The 20,367-nt window shown below is 38.1% G+C and overlaps 1 protein-coding gene across 1 annotated transcript in view; it reads right to left on the bottom strand.

Annotated features, from left to right (window-relative positions):
• LOC137255732 (hemicentin-1-like) overlaps positions 1–20,367 on the bottom strand; it is a 123,096-nt gene that overhangs the window by 46,132 nt on the left and 56,597 nt on the right. Inside the window, exons 13-19 of the mRNA XM_067793231.1 lie at positions 12,093–12,371; positions 11,631–11,691; positions 3,937–4,056; positions 1,217–1,389; positions 897–950; positions 393–479; positions 155–208 (exon numbers count right to left, since the gene is read on the bottom strand). Coding sequence (XP_067649332.1) covers positions 155–208; positions 393–479; positions 897–950; positions 1,217–1,389; positions 3,937–4,056; positions 11,631–11,691; positions 12,093–12,371 — 828 coding nt within the window. The remainder of the gene's footprint in view (positions 1–154; positions 209–392; positions 480–896; positions 951–1,216; positions 1,390–3,936; positions 4,057–11,630; positions 11,692–12,092; positions 12,372–20,367) is intronic.

Below are 20,367 nucleotides of genomic sequence, written 5' to 3'. Positions count from 1 at the left end.
CCTCCTGCCTGGCAGAACAACTAGTACCACTTGTTGGTATATCTGGGACTTTCTCCATTAGGTTTGTTTGCATCAGAGGAGCCATGGAATGACGCTTGTTTGGGAGTGTGACCCATGGTATCTATGCTACAACGCCATAGAAATATAGCAATACCTTCACATGATCCGCAAGAACTGCATGCACTGCATTTTTCACGTAACAGGATGCCTGAAACATGATCGCATTTCACCTCAAATGACATTTCCATTACATCAGTAACGAATCAAACAGGTTTGTCCAAGTAATGTGGGCAGCGAGTTTCCTGAGTTGTAAGCTACTGAGCTTACAACGTTTAAGTAAATTGAACCCCGATGATCTTGCCAAGGGCCGTAATGAATCAGCCATTACTAACTTGCCAGACCGGTGGTTGTGAGGAGGAGGGCACCGCCTACAGCGGCCACAGAGATCACTGTGTCCTTGCACTTGTCAATCGGTCCTTCTGTTGAGGAGGAGTAAATGAGTGAGTTGGACATACTGCTGCGTTAAGGAAGAAAATAAACCTGACTTTGAACGTATGTAAATTGTTTGTCATTAAAGAGAAAAAGTGTTCTTTTCTCTAATTTATATTACGAATTAGTATGGAATGAGCACATGACAAGATTTTCCGACATTCTTCTCAATCTTGAGAAACACATGAATGCTCATCTATCCCATTTACCCTCGTAAACTCGTAAACGTAAATCTTCACTGTCGTAATGTAGCAGTCTGGTTAAATGATTTAATGTCATGTTCCGTGCCATGAATTCTTGATATTTACAAACCAAAATAATTCCCAATTTCACCGATTTTAATTTTATCATTGATAAGCGCTCTCAAGATGTATTCCACTGCCATAAAATACAAATTGAATGTTTACCTGTTGCTGGTGGTGGGACAGGTGTTGTGGTCGTCGGCACAGTCTCGACTACAACTAATACCAGGAAGCGTATCAGTATCAAAATAGGAATACCAAACACTTCGCAGAAGTCAAATTCAGTTACTTAATTTGAAGTTTGAATTTAGGATGAAAATTGAAATCATGTGGTAAAACATTTAATTTCTACTGCAGACGATGATTTAAGTGTCACGGGTAATAAATAACTGCTAATTTGACTATTAATGGGCCTGAACATAGTCTCGTCTGGCACAAACAGAATTTTGTCTGTATTTTGTTGATAATCGATATGTACGTTGTACCTGGAGATGTGACCCTACTCTTACAACATGTCAGCCAGACATCATTGTCATGAGAACAGTTTGCAATGGATGACAGTCGACATTCATTTAGGGTTGTCGCCCCTGTTAAACAAGTAACGTCTCCGAGATGAATGGGTTCGACGCCTCCACCTCTCATTGAGTATTCGCCAAATCTGCAAAATATGGACACAAATGTCGTATTGTATTGTCATTACAGTTGAAAATACATGCTTTTAGTTTTTGATAGATGACCGTAGATATTCTTCAAAATACTCTATTCATAACCAATATTGCCGTGGGACCGGTACGCGTGTTATTACTGAAGCCATACCATGATCTGTTTATGTAACATAGGCATCATTGTTGATATGGATTTACTCTACAGGAAACACTGATTCTCATATTAAGTTACCAAAGATACTAAAGCTATTCTTTCCTTGCATCACGCTGACATATGGAACCAAATAAAGAAACAAGTCCATCGTAAAGTCAGAGTAGATACGCATATTTACCTCAGTAAAACATACTGAACCACGAAGGAAAACCATGAAAGGAATGTGTATTTCACACACAATATTAAGATTATGTGGATTTATACACGTGGCTTTTAATTTGACATTAGGACATGATCACTCAGTTCAAACGTTCAAACGTTTTCACTATCCATGAACACGGTGGTGCCCTGAACGCATTGTGAAGAAAATCATGATGCAGGTGCAACACTGGGTATAAAAGAAACCCATATTTACCAGTCTACTATTAGTTTCCTGAACGCAGCAAGCATGTCACGGCTGACACGAATCCAGAGAGAACAACCCATCCGATGTCTCCATGCTTGTCAACGTCTAAGGGCCATTGCTTATAACCTGAACTGCAGCATTCGGACCATTGATCGGTTAGGGGAGCGATACAATGCTACAAACAGCACCAATAATCGTTTACGGGGACCGAGAGTTACCGAGAGTTACGACAGCACGTCAGGATCGCCACCTCCACGGACAACGCTGGCAGGACCGGTTCCGGAGGGCAACCGAATCCGCAATGCAGATTATTGGCACTCACCGCCGATTGGGACCTTTCACCCTGTCTTATTGACGTCAACGTCTCCAATGAGCTCAACAACGTCAGAACTGGTGTCAACAGCAGAGGAGGACTGTGGTCTTTTCGGACGAAAGCCGGCCTTGTTCTCTCTGTTGCAGATGGCAGAGTCTGGAGGAGGGGCAAACGCTACACGGATTGTTGCATTGTGGAAAGAGACGCTTTGGGGAGGTTAAAGCATCATGGTATAATGTGGGATTCACTCACCGCTGTAAACGCTGCTCGAGACATTGACCAAGTGTTCAGACCCCACGTAGTGCCACATTTTCCCCATGACCAGAATCACGTGTTCTAACATTACAAAGCCCGTGACCGCACTGCCATATTAAAAGCAGACTTCCTCCAGAACCACAACGTCCGTACACTGCCATGGCCTGTCCTCAGTCCGGACTTAGAGCACTTGTGGGACGAAATCCAGAGTAGACTTATCAAAATTCGATTAAGGCGAACAACTGCTGCAAATTTTCAGAGTGTGTGAAATGTCATATCCATTCATGGTTCATGTGGAGGAGATGTATGGCAGTTATCAACGCAGATGGAGGGCATATCAGGTATTGAGATCCACCGTCTAGTCCAAGGACATGCCATCATCACGTGACACCATCACTAACCATACCTGTTCTCGGAATGACACTTTTCATCAGAAAAAAACAGGTCCTTGCTTACTCTTAATCACATACCACAGTTTCCATTCACTATGTGTGCGACGTTTCCTTTGTGGTTCAGTATATATCCACACATCTGATGCCACCTCTGTTGGTTTCGTATGAATCATTTGAATCGATGTCATTTCAGCTAGATGATTCCAGTAGGTGTATTTCAATATCCAGATCAATCATTTTTGAATGTCTTTTAATAACTTCATAATTTCGGGAGATGTGGACACACACGTATCGATCTTCAGATGCCTTGTTCACTCATTCGGGGGATGTAACTCTGGGCAAAGAAACTCGGCGGTACGTCTAAATCAGTTTTGCGTAGCGCAGGTTTAATAAATGCGCCATTGTATACTCTCCAAAAAAGGTAGGGAAACCTGAACTTTCAATTGGCATAGCAAGTGTAAACATTGACAAACGTTTCAAGTACAGACATCTTATGAACGCACCACCATTTCCCTGTATTACCACCCCTCAACACATGATGTACACGTTTGCAATACACGTAACCCCATACATGTGCATGGGGTCCTATTCTTCATTTTGACGATTTTTCAAGGTCTAGAAATCACTTAGAACATTAATTGTGACACTTATCTTGCATCACACATTTCTTAGTGTTTGTTTCTAGCCGTTTGTTTTGAAATGAAAATCGTAACATGCAAATTACATGACATACACCAGTCATCCTTCAAAAGCGACTACATTCCAAATAGCTATGGTTGTACTGGGGAAGTGCAAATGGTGATGCACTCTCAAAACATTCAATATTATCATATCAACATTTATGGACTCGTATAAATCTCCTAAATATTTTAATCGTAAATAAAGAAAACCCTGAAGTTCCCCTACGTTTTTGAAGAGTATATGATAGATCTGTGGAGTGCGTTCTGAGGAATTTATGTCAAAAGATTGCTGCGTCTTGTGTATCAAGCAAGACGTCTTTTAAGGAACCTGAATACGTACGGGTATCCCATCATACCACAGACAACTTCCGTTTCCGATGAAGTCCAGGTCCTGCCACAGACAGTACCCCAAGATGACATTCCTTTCAACTGGACTTGAAGGCGACCGCTAATACACCTGCTGCAAGAACAGAACTCAATTTGGATCTGGAATTATATACTGACTCAAATATGAAACATATCTTGTGCATTAGCATATCAGGTAGTCAGACTCGCTGACCTGGTTGACACATGTCATCGGTTCGCAACTGCGCAGATCGATACAGTTGTTGTTTATCACCAGACTGTCAGGTCCAGATTCGATTATTTACGGAAGAGGGGTGGGGAGAGGGCTCATCAATTTTGTACATCTGTACAGATATGTTAGGGGGATCTTTCACATTGTACATGCTTCTAGCAGCAAAAATAACTTGGAAAGTGGACTGAAACTTAAGTTTCCACCAAGAATCCAGTGACTTTCCGTTCTTTTACACTGAGTTTCGGAAACTTACAATTACCCACTTTCTAAGGGTTTCCGCACGGTATCCGTTACCCATGCTCCAATATGTTTCCGTTGAGTTTCAGTTAACTTAGAGAATCCATCAGGTTTCCGCAGGGTTTCAGTTCCAAAGTGACCTACATAGTTTCCGCAGTTTCTGTTGCCAGAAAACTTTCCACAGCATTTCATTTACTCGGGTTCATAGGAGTCATTCAATGTGTGTCAATGCATATAACATAGTTTATACTCCTGGTTAGACAATATAAGGAGTTTGTGTACAATCATAACGTATACATACAGAAAAACAGAATGTACAATAAAATTCACTGTTTTATTTTCTGACAAATATAGATAAAACATATATCTAATAAAAGATATAGCACTAGATAACAGATCAACATTTATAACTTATGACAAAAATATTTCTAAAAACATGCTATAACAGTTGCACCCCTTGACTGTCATCCTCACACTGACACAGAAAAACACACCTCAGTCAGCCAATGCTAAACATATAATAACACACAGCATGCAATACAATACAATAATGAAATAAAATGCAATAAAGAATTTAGGTTACATTGAAAGTAAATAAAAATGTATTTGAAATAAATAAAGGGCTCTTTGAAAATAGACAAAAATTAAGATTGAATAAAATTGTATTTATTGAAATAAAATTAGAATATTTTTTACGATCAAAACTATTAAACTTTTACAATGAGAATAAATCAAATTGAACATAGATAAACTTACGTTCACGTGATCGATTAGCTATTTACTAGCCCACATTTACTAGACGTCCTGAGTTTAGATTCCCAGGTAAAGGGCATCGAGAGCAATAAATTGGCATCTTCTTCATCACTCACAACTGGTGACGTTATTTCCAAGGTGAGTATAGTTGAAACCCTTTCCTTTCGTCGATCTGGCCAATCAATAGTTTCCAGGCTTTTCATGCGCAGTGCAATTTTCTGAAAATGTATATTAAACAAAGATCAATCAACAGATAAACCATAAAGCCAAGAAGGATTGCAAATTATTAAAAAGGAAGTTTCATGAAAAATTACTTACTTGATTAATCACCCCAACACAAGTTAAGCAGTTCGTCACATTTTAATGACATATCCTATTTTCTTATGGACACACAATCTGTTGCTCTGAAGTGTAGTAACATGTTTATATACCATCATTAAATGACTTGATTCTTATGTTACGATTTATGAAATAATGATCTGAATCAAGTGTTGAATGTAACAAAAATAATCCATAAACATTTTAAATGTATATTTCTGGAACTTAGAATCTGTCATCAGACATTGTAATAAGAAGAATTGTTACATGTTATTATTCGAATAGATATACTTACGGATTTCATTCTTCTGTTGTTTTTGCTGCTGTTCTGTGTGACTCTTTCTTTCCAGTTTCTTGTTTCTTGTCTGTTGAGATCGTCACGCCTGTTCCGCAACACTCTACTAAGCTCTTCTGTAAATAAACGTTTAAAGTACTTTACAGCATGTTTCACACATTTCAGTTCATCTGTTAGGCAAAGGTATTTATATAATCCATGCTGGCTTGGTTACTGAAGTTAACATCCATAAACCTTGACACTATTAATCTTTACACTATTAATTAAATCATTAACTATTTTATAGTAACAGGCAGGTGAATAAAAATTATCTTTACAAGATCCTATTGACCATCCTTGGTCGTGATATAGTCACTTGTTTCTGTGACTACTATATTCATAGAGTCCTCGTCATCGGCTTTACTGAAATAAAAACAAATGTCATTTTCCTTGCACTCCATTCAATCATGCATTCAACATAATGTCTAATTAAAATTTAAGATCGTCTGTGAAAATTATACACCCAAGTAAACTTCAGATTTATCACTTCGAATACATATATTGTTCTGAAAGTTTACCATTTTGTAGTTGATTTAAAATGACTTCAAAACAGGCTAACCATCCTTTGTGTTATTTCGTGCAAATTCTATGTACATCCTGTTTGCCAAAGTTACGCAACCGGTAAGTGAACAGCTTGACATAAAGATCATGATAAATGAAGTTTAGTTATATCACATGACATAACCTTGCAGCAATTAAGCATTGTAAAATCAAGGGGTCAGTTTGATTGCAATTTTACACAAGTGTAACTGATTAAGTTTACCGGCTATTCAAATCCACTTGCAAATGTTACTTTCATGTATTTTTCATTTTAAGAAAAGGTACGTAGGGAAGTGAATTAATGAACTATTCAAAATGAAATTATGTCTGTGTTACCTAGTAACATAAACACATGTCTTCGATAGGCAAGGGTGATCTTTTCCTCCAGGAGCAGTCGTGCCTAAAAGATTAAATCAAATACGTTAAATATAACAGGTATATATATGATTATGTTCAACACATATGTATTAAATTACTGAAAAAATACATGAAATTTCAAATGTATCCTACGCAAAGCTAACAGTTTCTTATATGAATTTAGTGTTTGCCTCAAATAGTTCAGACACACATCTGACCTCTCTGACAGAATTTGGGGATGAACAATTTCATTTCACTAATGATCCAGGATTGAATTTATAAATTACACCGAAATGTTGCCATTGTAAAAGCCCATAATTTTTATCATTCTTCAAAATATATCTGAACTGGTGAAATATATCTTGCAATACCCAGTAAACCCATGAGTGAACATTACCACTACATATGGAGGATCTTTCTGATGGAGATCGTAATTCATCCCAACACTCACCTTTTGTTCAAGTGTGAACCGAATTGCAAAGTTAAAATTTGCAAACTATTAACACGAGCACTAAAATCAAAAGTCTGACCCTTTAAGCTTAAATAAATACTTGTGATTAGTAGTAAGAGAGTTAGTTACAAATACTAGCTTGGTGTATTCTATAGCATGTAGATCTATTGAAATGGAATCTAAACAAATTTATTTTTCAGGCCTATTTAACTTAGATTTTAACATTTGAAAATAATACGAGCGAAAATATACATTTGCGGGATAAACTTTATAATCTATCCAGATTTCTGTCATTAACGATTTCTGTCATTAATTCTTTAAACGTTATTTGACAATAAAAAAACCTTGGTCTTACCTGACACGTCCGAGGTACTCCGAGTTTCTCGCATCCGTTCTCTGATTTCTTCTCCAAGTCGCGAATTCTTTCGTCGAGTGCTTTTGGGGAAAGTGAGGTGGCCATGGCAAAGTTTACACGACGCAGCCATCTTATGCTTAAAAGTTTTGAAAATAATTGCTAGGAAAGCAAATTTGTCATATACAATTTGTTCCTACCCGCCAAACAAGATGCCTTTGAAACAACTTAAGATGGCGTCTCGCTAACACTCACGGGAAATAGACAGTTTTGTCATTGTGTTTTTTTAAATATAAATCTAATATGACCATTTGACTGTAGATTTCCGCGTTCTACAACAAAAGAGGAAGGTACACCCTGTTGTGAGTTGTTTTTGTAACGATTAGATAGTCTCGCGTGGACGTGATCCTGTCGCCTTTCGTTTATTTGTTTACGTTGCCGACATCAAAGGGGAGTGTGAAAAGTGGAATTCAGCGGGTTGAATGTAAGTACTCAAAGTGACAACAGTGGGCAGTTATGGTCTTAGCGGTTTTTTCATCGCATTGGCGTCACTGATTGTTTTTTTTCTCAGTGTCAAGCATCAATACTGATTTAGCACTCACGAGAAACTTTATTGTGGCAAATAAGTTATTTTCTAACATCCTGTCAGGAGAAGGTAATATCCGCATATATTTCTGCTGGATGGACCCCCACCCATCATGTAAGTAATTTACGCACAGTGCTCAAAACATGCACGTGGATTAGAAATAAGAATTCTTTGTTCTTTTCAGTTATACACCCAGATCTACTGTCCCTATCTACCCTTTAAGTTAATTTGATGAATACCTTTATTGTTATTACTAATATAATTTTGTGATGTGTCACAATTTCTTTCAAACCTTAATTCGTTTATCAATGTGAATGAAGAATGAAGCACAATCCTACTGACCCTTTGGCTAAGATTTGTACATGTAAGCAGCGTTCTTAATTTCTGTAGACTATTCGTGGCACTTTCTGCTGCAGGCACATAGTTCTTTGCGAACATTGCGACAAGTAACTGTCAAGAAAGACAGCATACAATCACAAGAATAAAGTTTCTGAAATATGGTTGGTTTCTTCAATATTCTTTTAACATGGGTACCCAGAGATATTCCGTATATATGTCTTCGTTATATCTATTCATACAATCTGTACTCCAGAAATTTTTCAACCAAGTCACATCATAAATTCATTAGTTTATGAAATTATCTAGTATCTTATGTTCTGTGTAAGTTCTGTGTATCCAGTTGTACCAGTTAATCAGTTTGATGATTTAATATTTGTTTTATAACCATTAAAACTTGTTCATCAGTACATGTTGCATGTGTTAGCCCTACAATGCATTGACATTATCATCACACCTCACGTTTCATATTTCTGAGAGAATCATTGTGTCAGTTATTTCATTTATAGATATGGATTGTGGACCAACAAACTTGGAGAATGACGAGATGTTTATCCGTCTGTAAAGAATTTTCGGATGAATGACAAATGTTTCATCAGGTTAGTCATCAAAGAATTTCACTGAAAAAACGAGTTTGCACTGTCACTTTGCTATCCATGTTTAATATATTTAATGTATGTATCATACATGTAACTGTAACTGAAAGTGAGCAAATGGTAATACGTATTTGATATTTGTAATACATATTATCTGCATTATCATAAAGTTTACTGTGTTTCATTCAGTGATTTTTTTCTCAGTTAAATTGATGATTCAAACTGAACGTCTTTTTTCTTTTCCAGACACTGACAGTGACCAAGATATTAGCAGCACATTCAAGGTTTGCGAGCTATTACCACCACAATATGAGAGCCTGATTGATTTGGATTCAGATGTTTCGCCAGATATCAACCAGGACTCACACACACCAACAAACATCTACAGAAGAACAAAGCACTTTGTGCAGTGGCTAGCTGCAAAGTCGATCGTCTTCATTCAGTGTGTCTACCTCCTGAGCAATGCTTGTGTGGAGAGAATTCTGTTACCCTTCTCTGAGCGCCCCAGTTTCTTAAAACTACAGCGAATTGTGTACTACTGCAACTGCCCTGTTGCACTAAAATGTGAGCTATTCTAAGAAATGAAACAGTTGAATAATAATATTTCCAGAGTTTGTTTTTTATTCAAATAAATATGTAATAAATATAACAGACAATACAACATATTTTCAGTTTCCTAAACTAAGCGTAACTCTCATTGTCATCTCCTTTGTACAGAAACCTGGCGGAATCCTACATTACCCAGGTTCCGCAAGGTTTCCGCAAGCCCAGAAACTTACTCACTCCAGATATAAAGGTTTCAGTGAACTGAAACTAAAGGGAAACTTCCAACTACAGTTTCAGTTGACGGAAACATGACGGAAACCAAGACTTGTTAGTTTCAGTTGTGGAAATTATGCGGAAACTCTCATTGCGCGTTTCCTGAAACTGAAACCTAGTGGAGACCTACATTACCCAGTATCCATCAGGATAAGCAAGTTATTTTTGCTGTGTATATATATCTCCGTAAAAATCATCATCACATCCTACACACACACATAAATATTATTTATGAACAGCCTGTAAATATAACGTCACATAGCGACAAATGTACTAACACAAATAGTTCAGTTTTGCTTTGTCTCAAAGAAATTTAAGATTTTCTCTAATTATTGTTTTTTCTTTATTTTTTGTGTGAGTCACAGTTCGATACACTGTTCAAATAGTAACGTGGCAAGGGAATGGTCACCAAGGCCAAAGCCTGAAAGATGGATACTACTGCCTTAACACCCATTCCCCTTAGGTTATGTGACGTACCTGGTTGTGTCACCCTTTGGTTTTACGTCATTTTTAGTTCACGAAAACTGTCCATTTCAGGAACAATTTTGTGACAAATTTCAGTTTCTCCTGCGTAAAAAATCTTGGCCTGCGTCTTTTGAATTTGAGATACCGAAAAAGCCATTGCAAAATGACTGTCTTGTATGAAATATTTTATTGTATGCGTTCCACATCGATAGTAACTGATGTAGTAACTAAGCGCAATTGAGAGTATATATTATGTTTCGGATTTGGCAATACGTCTAGTAATTCGGCTACAAACGGCGAAATGGGCTGGAGTTTTATAAGCATAAATATGAAATCGTATGCTTACAAATATTTCACATCTATTATTAATAGATAATTTTATGAGCCATTATGAATGGGTCAGTCGATTTACTGAGCTATTTAACCTGTTACCATCGTTGTGTTTTTATTGATCCCAAGGGTACGTCATTAAACATCAGTTCTCATGAGAGTTTTTAAACTAGATGTTAAAAATTAAATTTAAAAAAGAAATCACATTTCAGAATTTTGACACACAGAGTTTAAAATAAGGCACCGAATATACAATCTACTTTCATTGTTAATTTGTTTCATTTGTTAATGATAATTTAATAATCTATGTCTGTATAATGTTCAAAAGCAAACAAAGTATATTGCTATTTTAGTTATTTTTTGTTTTTAATTTTATTTTACATATATGAACGACACTCTTGTTATTGTACATTTTACTGTCCTTTGTTGTAAGGTTATATTTAGTCTGATTTATGGCTGAAATATTGTTGACGTGGCTTTAGCTTTGAACTCACAACCTCTTTTTGCCAATGTATTGCCATATCTTTGTTTTGATTTTCATTATCTAGTTAATTTGAGGATTCATGTGTTAATCACATGGTATTTCTTTTTAAGCATTATGTTTCAAGCGTTTTCTCAGATACAACATATGTTCGACCACCAACTGACCATAACTTAAAAAATACATTGTGTTGTCATGACATTTACTATTTTGATTGCTGGTTGAGCTCCGAGTTCTTTTACGTACTGATTTCCACTTTACGTATACACTCACCTTGTAAGTTAACACGATACGAATGTAGACTGATCGGGGTTCACTAATAAAATCTATGAATGGGTCTGTACTTGCATACATATTTCTTCTTTAAGGGTTGGTTATCTTGAAAGAAGCAGCACAAATGTACTGTTATTGCCTTTTTCGCCGGAAGAACTATTTATACACAATGTTATGTTCCTCAAGACAACCACACACATGACGAAATCTAGCAGAAATGCTGACATACCCATCAGCACTTCTGTCTTCATTGACTAGGGTGTGCTTTTCGACAATCGTGGGACACATATCTGCAAAACAAATTTCCATATAAGATTGTTACTACATTTACGAAATTATTTTCTTTTCAATGATGACTCTACTCTTAAAACACGGATTATTATGACGGATTTCAAGAAGGTCAATAAATCACGATGGACCATTAATATTGGGAATCTTGCATCACATAGTTGTTAGTGTTTGTTTTATCTTGTTTTTATTTTTGGGGTTTGAAAATGAAAATCGTTCACGTCAAATGTCACGGCGTACATCAGTCATCTTTCAAGACGTAGTGATAATATATTTTGGAATGCGCACATCAACATTGTCATCATTGTTACCTTCCGCACATAGCTAAGATTCCTCTGTGTTCATGAGATTTAATATTCAACATATTGTTCGTAACATGATAAACCTGATTGCCCTTTCTTACCTCTCACTTGTACAGTAATGTCCTCGCTATTAACAGAGGCCAATCGATGGCGAGCTCTGCACATGTATTTACCAGCAGTGCTGGTGTCCACACTGCACAACCGCCAGTTGGGTCTGACGTCACGACAGGAAGAACTAGGGATTACAAATTTCCCATCACGCACCCACGTGATGTCTGTTGGGGACACGAGTGGGTATGAGTTGACGTAGCACCACAACGTCACATTAGATCCATGGTAGAAACCGTAGTGATTGTATTTCACCAACACCGTTGGCGGATCTGAAAATGCAACAACTTATGCAAACAGCCTATACAAAAATGTAAACCACAAAGCAGTATATCCAGACGAGACTCCATGCATAACACACGATGTATTGTTCTTATTTCGTAGGAGATGTTTTATACCCATAATTATCTTAAAGCTAATACAAGCATTTAAGCTAAAATATAGAATTATTTCTATAATTAAAATCAGTAAAGCTTCCCAGTGGAAAATTGTGATGTAACGTTCGAGTCCACGTCATATAAACAATCTCTCGGGTCTCACGGATGAATCTGACGCCCGGAATGTCACTTATCAGGGTTAAAATTAGGACTTACGGTAGGTCCTGGAAGTGTGGCAATGACTTTTTGATAATCAATGGCCACGCGGTCGCGATGTTGGGGTTATAACCCATAAAGATCGGTCTTGTTTACAGGGATAATTATCAAAATGAGGCACTACTGCCTCCTCAACATTTTTTCTTGGTTCTTTGTCCATTCAGATTTCCTTTCACTGTGACAAGCTGAAGTCATATGCCACACAGCCACAAACCATCAAGGATCCTCTAACGAAACTTCTTCCAGGGTGTTCCTTTGAGCATAGGCCATGTTCCTCTATCGTCATACACGCTTCAGTAAGTAGCAAACAGCAAAAACCGGCTCTGGTCTGAGAAATGGATCTTCCGTCAAGAAGAGGTTTCACCGATGCCAGTTACGGCGTAATGTTACATCCATCTGGGTAGGTCGTTGGTCTCCTTGCCTTATACCCTGCTGTTTTCAGTCGATTTCTATCAGTTGCTGATGTGGCAGCCAGTGCCATTGTAGCATTGAACTGAAGCATAGGGAAATCGCCGATCAAGTCGAAGTTGGACCGCGCTTTGTGTGGCCTACCTGAACGATGAAGATATTTTTACATCGTTTGTTTGGTGATCTTTCCTCACTAATCGACAAATTGCTCGAGTTGGCGACGCAATTGCTTGGCAATTTGTTTCGTGGACAACGCGATTTTAACCATATCTTTAACTTTGTATCTTTAGGCTGACCTTAGTTTGCGTGGGGCCCATAGAGTGGTTCACGACAATAAGTATGAGTTGTAGCTCAATCTTCTGAAAAAGGGTGAAATATGATTGAAATTGCATCTTCATGCAAATGTTTCACATGTTCCATACTTGTTTCCTGTAGGGCGCGTATGTGCATCATGATTTGTTGCATTTGAGACGCGTCATAGGTTATTGTTTTCACCAGGGACAAATCAAATCACGAGCTATGAAGGTTCTTTTTCATAACGGGTCTCATTTACTTACTGCATTTTAAAAGAATTAGATTTGCTAGGTGATTTGTAAATATGTAACTATTTCATTATTGGTAGTTTAGATTAATACCTGAGATTGTTTGTGGCTGTACCCTCAAATGGGGGTTGAAGCATTGTAAAATTATTGTCCACCTCAGAGGGTACGCAAGTCTAAAAACATTTGATGTAAATTTAAGTCAACCAGGATTATAACCCTTACCTCGTATCCCGGCCTCAGAGACCCTTTTCCTGCTCATATATCTTAGAAACGAATGAAAACTTATAGATGAAATTTTATGTATTCCTCAAGTTCTGTGAATACCCGTCTCCAACCATTTTTGATGATCATCTGCTTACAAATCGACGGTTTTTGGCTATTATTAATTTTTACCCCCATTGAGTGCATACATGGACCTGACAATCCCGGGGATATTACTAAAAGTCTTGTGTTCTACATCCAAAGAGCCAAGGTACCTAGCTGACTGTAAGTTTTTGTACATAAAATGAGCAGAGGAAGGACAACGAAGGTGTAAACACGATTCTGGCCAGTTTATGCAACTATAATGACAGTGGTGGAGCAGAACCACTGTGAATCAGACAGCATTTTTGTGCGGCCCAATTCCAAGAAAGTACATTATCCAGTGACACGAATGAGTGAGTGAATGAGTGAATTAAAATTTTATGTCACATCAGCAATATTTCAACCATATCGTGAGGAAAACAATTTATATGAGAGAAATGAAAAAAAATGAAGAATGAAACCTGTCACGATGGACAGTAAAAGACATGCTTGACCGTGATTCATTCATCACAAGGGATACAAAACGGAGGATCTTCACCTTTAAACAAATATTCATGTGTATAGTTTGTGTGGCCAATGCGACATCGTCGCATGATAACCTCTTCAAATCCTGACTGACAACCCAAGTAGGTGTTACCAATATAGGGTTTTACACCATGTAATTTATTAATACCTAATTGAGTGTCCTACTTCTTTTTACATCAGATGACGGATGTAATTTCTAATGCTGGCTTTGTATGGAATAAGAAGTGGTGTCACAGACTTGTTGAGTGCTGCTTTGGCAGCAAGATCGGCCATTGTATTCCCAGAAATGCCTACGATACTGGGTAACCAACAAAAGACGATGTTGGTCTAACCAAATGCCAAGAAGGAGAAGAAAGAAGACGGGAAGGAGATATATTCTCCAGTTCAATGTCGGTAGTTTTCATGAGGCGGAACGAGAGAAGGTTTCCTATTGTGTAAATCCTCATAGAGAGGATGAACGACACAGTTATATGCAGGGTTCAACTGACCAGAATATAGTTTAGTGATATATTGCAAAGATTATTTTATACGACGTTGGGTAAGAGAAGGCTCATGAGCCTATATGTAAATACTGTCATTAGGAGAGGGTCTGAAAGACCCAAGACAAAGTCTCAGACCTTGATGATGGACAGAATCCAATAGTTTTACGTTGCTTTTGCAGGCTCCACCATATACAATGGGGCCATATCAAGCTTCGAGAGGACAAGTGATCTGTGTAGGTGTAGGAGAGTGGTCTGATCCCCTCACCAGTTTGAGTTTGACACGGCTTTTAATAGATCGAGTGCCTTCAGGCATTTAGATTTTAGCGATTTCATATGCGGAAGAAACGTTAAATGCGAGTCGAAAATCAGACCTAAGTTGGCCTCCTTGACAACTTTGATGGGAGTCACTGTGCATTTCAATCAGTTCGCCCCAAGGTAAACAACATCGGTCGGTTCAGCGGTGGTGTCGCTATATTTATACGTGACAATATTTCATCCTTTTTCCATCGTGTACACGAGGAGTGGGTAGACGCCGTGTTTCTTGTATCTAGTCGGTGTATAAGGTCAGGCAAAAAGCTTATACTAGGCTGTGTCTACATAACTCCTGAAAAACCCAACAGTAGCGATGGGGTTGAGCGATTGGAAAGTTATGTTGCGGTAATACAAAACGAATTCCCAGACACTGACCTCATTATTTGTGGCGACTTTAATAGCAGAACTGGCACTGAACTAGACTATATCGTTGATGATAGTGTGGACTTTTTACCCTTGGACGAGGACACATACGAGGAATTTGATGCCCCACCTGTGTACCCAAATCGTAAAAACAAAGATCTGGTTGTAAATAACTATGGTAGAGAATTGCTAGACTTATGCAAAACGTTTGGATGGTACCTGTTGAATGGCAGATTTTCAGACGAGGGGGACTATACATATGTTGGCCCCACTGGTTGTAGCACACCAGACTACATTGCAGTGTCAGCATCGTTGTACCGTTATGTGGAGGACTTCAAGAGTGTCTCTCGCACGGAGTCGGATCATCTCCCACTCACAACTATAATCTCATCCCTGTTCGATGTTGGCAGGCCAGCCGATGATAAGTATTTTCTTTGTAGTAACAGATGTAAATTTAAATGGAATAATGAAAAATCACAATCATATCTTGATAACCTGCAAAATGCTGATATAAGTAATTTGTTCCAGGACTTTATGAACAGTCTACATGTCAACACTGATAAAGCAGTAAACATATTGCAGCGCATTCTGCAAAGCTGTGGGCAAGATATGGAATGTAGACATGCCAAAACCATTGACTCTAATCAACAGCCAGAATGGTTTGATCAACAGTGTCAGACTCTTAAACGTGAAAAGTACAAATTACTTAATATGTTTAGAAAAACAACAACATTTGACAATTTGAATAGATACAAAGACATTAGATCCAAGTTCAAACAGACCTGTAAAACCAAAAAAGATAGCTATAATCGTTCGATTACAAAAAGAATACATGATGCAGCTTGTTCTAGAGACTGCTCAGCATTTTGGAGACTTGTGAAAAAATATACCACAAATCGTGCTATGGAAGAACGTGTAACGCCATCAACATGGGCTGCATACTTTAAGGACTTGCTGAACCCGACGTTGCCAGAAGATGGCAACTTTTCAGAAGATGTCAAATCATACATTGATAAACATGACTTCAATACATGTGTTGACTGTATTAATGACGATGATATTCTATCATGTGACTTTACAGTTCAGGATGTACTAGATGCTATCAGACATCTGAAAGATAACAAATCCCCAGGCGATGATGGTATACCCGCAGGGTTTTTCAAATATTCTGAACATATAATTGTTCCTTACTTAGTATTACTGTTCAACAAAATTCTTTCATCCGGTGTTTGGCCAAATTCCTGGTCAGCTGGTATTATCATCCCACTATATAAGAAAGGTAGTAGATCTGACCCGAATAACTATAGGGGAATCTCTCTTCTAAATGTAATGAGCAAAATTTTTGTTTCGGTTCTAAACAAACGGTTGGAGTACTTCTTGGAACTTCATGAGATAATTGGAGAATATCAGGGTGGATTTAAGACTGACCATTCGACTGTGGACAGTATCTTTATTCTCCAGACAATCATTCAGAAATATTTAACACGCAAAAATGGGAAGATATACGTTGCATTCATAGATTTTCGTAAGGCCTTTGATATGGTGAATAGGTTTAAACTATTGTATGTTCTTTTGCACAATGGGATCCACGGTAAATTTTTCAAGTTGATTGAAAATATGTATATTAATGTCAAGGCCACTGTAATCTGTGAGTACGGTAAGAAATTAACTGAATATTTTTGTAGCGCCTGTGGGGTTCGGCAAGGCTGTGTTCTTAGTCCTGTACTATTCTCTTTATATATCAATGAACTTGTATCGATATTTGAAACCAAGTTTGATGATGGTATATTTATCTCTGAAAATATGTTGAATATCATTGCTCTCTTATTTGCAGATGATCTGGTTCTGATTGCCGATACTGTCGTAAGATTACAGCGTCGCCTTGACGTCTTACATATATATTCACACCAATGGGGCATGGATATTAATACTGATAAAAGTAAAATTATTGTCTTTAAAATGGGTGGCCCATTGTCCAAACATGAAAAATGGTTTTATAATGGTACCCAGATGGAAACTGTCAATATTTATAAGTATTTAGGACTTATGATAACTCCAAAACTGATTTGGACTAGGGCATGTAAAACATTATCCGATCAAGCTAATAAGGCACTGTGGCCGATCAAGTCATTTATAAGACGATACGACTTGTCACCCTCAGAAGGATTGTACATCTTTGATAAAAAAATTGTACCAATTCTAACATATGGTGCCGAGATATGGGGTTTTAAAAAGAGAGAAAGTATTGAAATTATCCATCGAAAATTTTGCAAATTCTTACTTCAGATTAGTTACAGATCATCTAATGTTGTTGCATATGGGGAATGTGGGAGGACACCCTTAAGCAATGTTTATTATGTCAAATGTATTAAATACTGGCTGAGATTATTAAGAATGCATCCAAGTAGATATCCATATCAATGTTATCAATTCCTATTATCTGTTGAATTCAGGAAACGTGCAACATGGGCGCGTCACGTCAGTGATTTGTTATTTCATTATGGTTTTGGTACTGCTTGGATTTCCCAAGATGTTGGCGATACAAAAATGTTTCTATATATGTTTACCGAAAGAATTAACAACTACTCCATGCAAGAGTGGCATCTTTCCCTAGATGCTCCTTCGCTGTCGTTTTACAAATCACATAAATCGCTGCTGACCTGTGAAAAATATCTATCATTGAACATAAGTAATAAATCTAAACGTCTTTTCACGTTATTCAGATCAGGATCTAGTGCACTTGGTATCAAATATACTAGACGAAGTATTGCCTCTTCCAATGACGACATTGTGTTATGTAAACACTGTAAAAGTATCGAAGATGAAATTCATATTGTTTATATTTGTAAACGCTATGAGGATATGCGTCGCCGTTACATTCCAAAAACGGTCCATGGATACTATTATTCCCTCCATAGCATATGTACATCATCAGACATTAATATCATAAATAACTTTGTCAAGTACTTAGAACAGGTTTATTCTGCTCCTGTTAGCGTTGTTTCATGAAACTGGTAACCAAAATCACTATTGTACCATCTTGTTCTATGGGTCGTATGGCCTTTATACAAATAAACCCTTCTTCTTCTTCTTCTTCTTCTGATAATAAATATCGTTGGCCCCTGTCTCTGTACCATGAGCTTGTTCAAGGGCGGTATACAGCACTTGTGATGAAAATAAGTCATTATAATCTTCGCCATTATCCGAATTAAAATTCATCTTCTTGTCCTGTTCTTTCTGGTATTGTTGAAATGCAGGGACGTAATTTGCCGAAGAAGAATGTTTGGCAAGAGTTTCACCAAGCTTACTGGCAATATCGGGCTTATCCGTTAACAAGATGTCACCGTCCTTCAGATGGTGGACCGTTGATTTGGAACCTTTGCCCTTAATTCTTTGTTTGATATTCCACACTTTTGAAATCGGTGCACGGGAATTGATCTTATAAACATAGTTTCTCCAAGACTGACGCTTATTCTCCTTAAATGCACGTCAAGTCTTAGCATTTAACATTTTTACTTTATTCAAATTATGAACAGTATGGTGGCGTCCAAAATATACTATTCAAAAGAAAAAGAAACGCATAACCCAGTTTTTTTGTGACAAAATGTTGTGTATTCAATCATAAATAACATCGTGAAAAAGGATCTTTCAAGAATGATGTTTTACACTGGCTTAGGGGAGTTCATTGTCTAGGAACAGCGATCAAGAAGATGAATTTAGGCCTTTACATTATTCGTCGGTGTTAAAGGGAAAGTCAGTATCTGTTATGGCCACCACGTGCACGAATGACAGTTCTCACACGCCGAGTCATGGACTGAATGAGTCTTCGGATAACCGCCTGGGGGATTCTTTGCCACACCTCCTGCAGACATGCAGCCAGTGCTTGCAACGTTTGAGGTTGTTGTTGACGCTGACGGAGACGTCGATCCAGCTCATATTATAGGTGGTCAATAGGGTTGAGATCAGGTGATCGAGAGGGCCAAGGGAGCACATTCACATTGTTGGCTGCAAGAAAATCCCTTGTAACACGTGCAGTTTGAGGGCGGGCGTTATCCTGCTGAAAAAAATCACGTTGGACGTTAATGGCAGGCAGGAGATGTGATTGCAAGAATTTTGTCTCTGTAGCGCACTGCTGTCAAATTCCCCTGAACATGGGCCCGATCCGTACGATCAGTGTAGGATATCTCTGCCCACATCATGACGCTTTCTACGCCAAATCGGTCCACTTGACGTACGCAGTTGGGAGCATAACGTTCATTGACACGCCTGTAAACTCTGTTTCACCCGTCACGTCTTTGCAGCAAGAACCTGGACTCATCGCTGAACCAAACTCTGCGCCAGTTGCGTAAGTCCCATCTCATTACGTTGTTACACCAAAGGAGTCGATTGGCGCGGTGAACACCGCGTAGGACGTTGCCGACGTATGGTCTTCTGGCTCGAAGTCAATGTTCCCTCAAACGCACCGTTTGTCCCGATATCCTCCTCAGTCCTGGTATCCTGGCTGTAGTGCCTTCACCCGTAGATGTGCGATATGTCTTCTGGAGATATAAAGCTGCCGGTTGAAAATCTTGGACGAGTAATTGCACTTCGTTGAAGTTATTATTCAATCCTATACAATTCCACTGAATAATACTGACCAATTGAATCATGGTGCTACAGTAGGGGATCGTTCACGTGAATGTGAGAGATTTTTCCTCCGCTTGTCCTGTGAGTAAAGTAACCTCCATATGTGGAGGCCCC

This window comes from Haliotis asinina, chromosome 11 (genome assembly GCF_037392515.1).
Source record: "Haliotis asinina isolate JCU_RB_2024 chromosome 11, JCU_Hal_asi_v2, whole genome shotgun sequence".
NCBI classification, from domain to species: domain Eukaryota; kingdom Metazoa; phylum Mollusca; class Gastropoda; order Lepetellida; family Haliotidae; genus Haliotis; species Haliotis asinina.
Note: the sequence above shows the minus strand (reverse complement) of the source record. Positions and strands in the feature narration are given on the sequence as shown.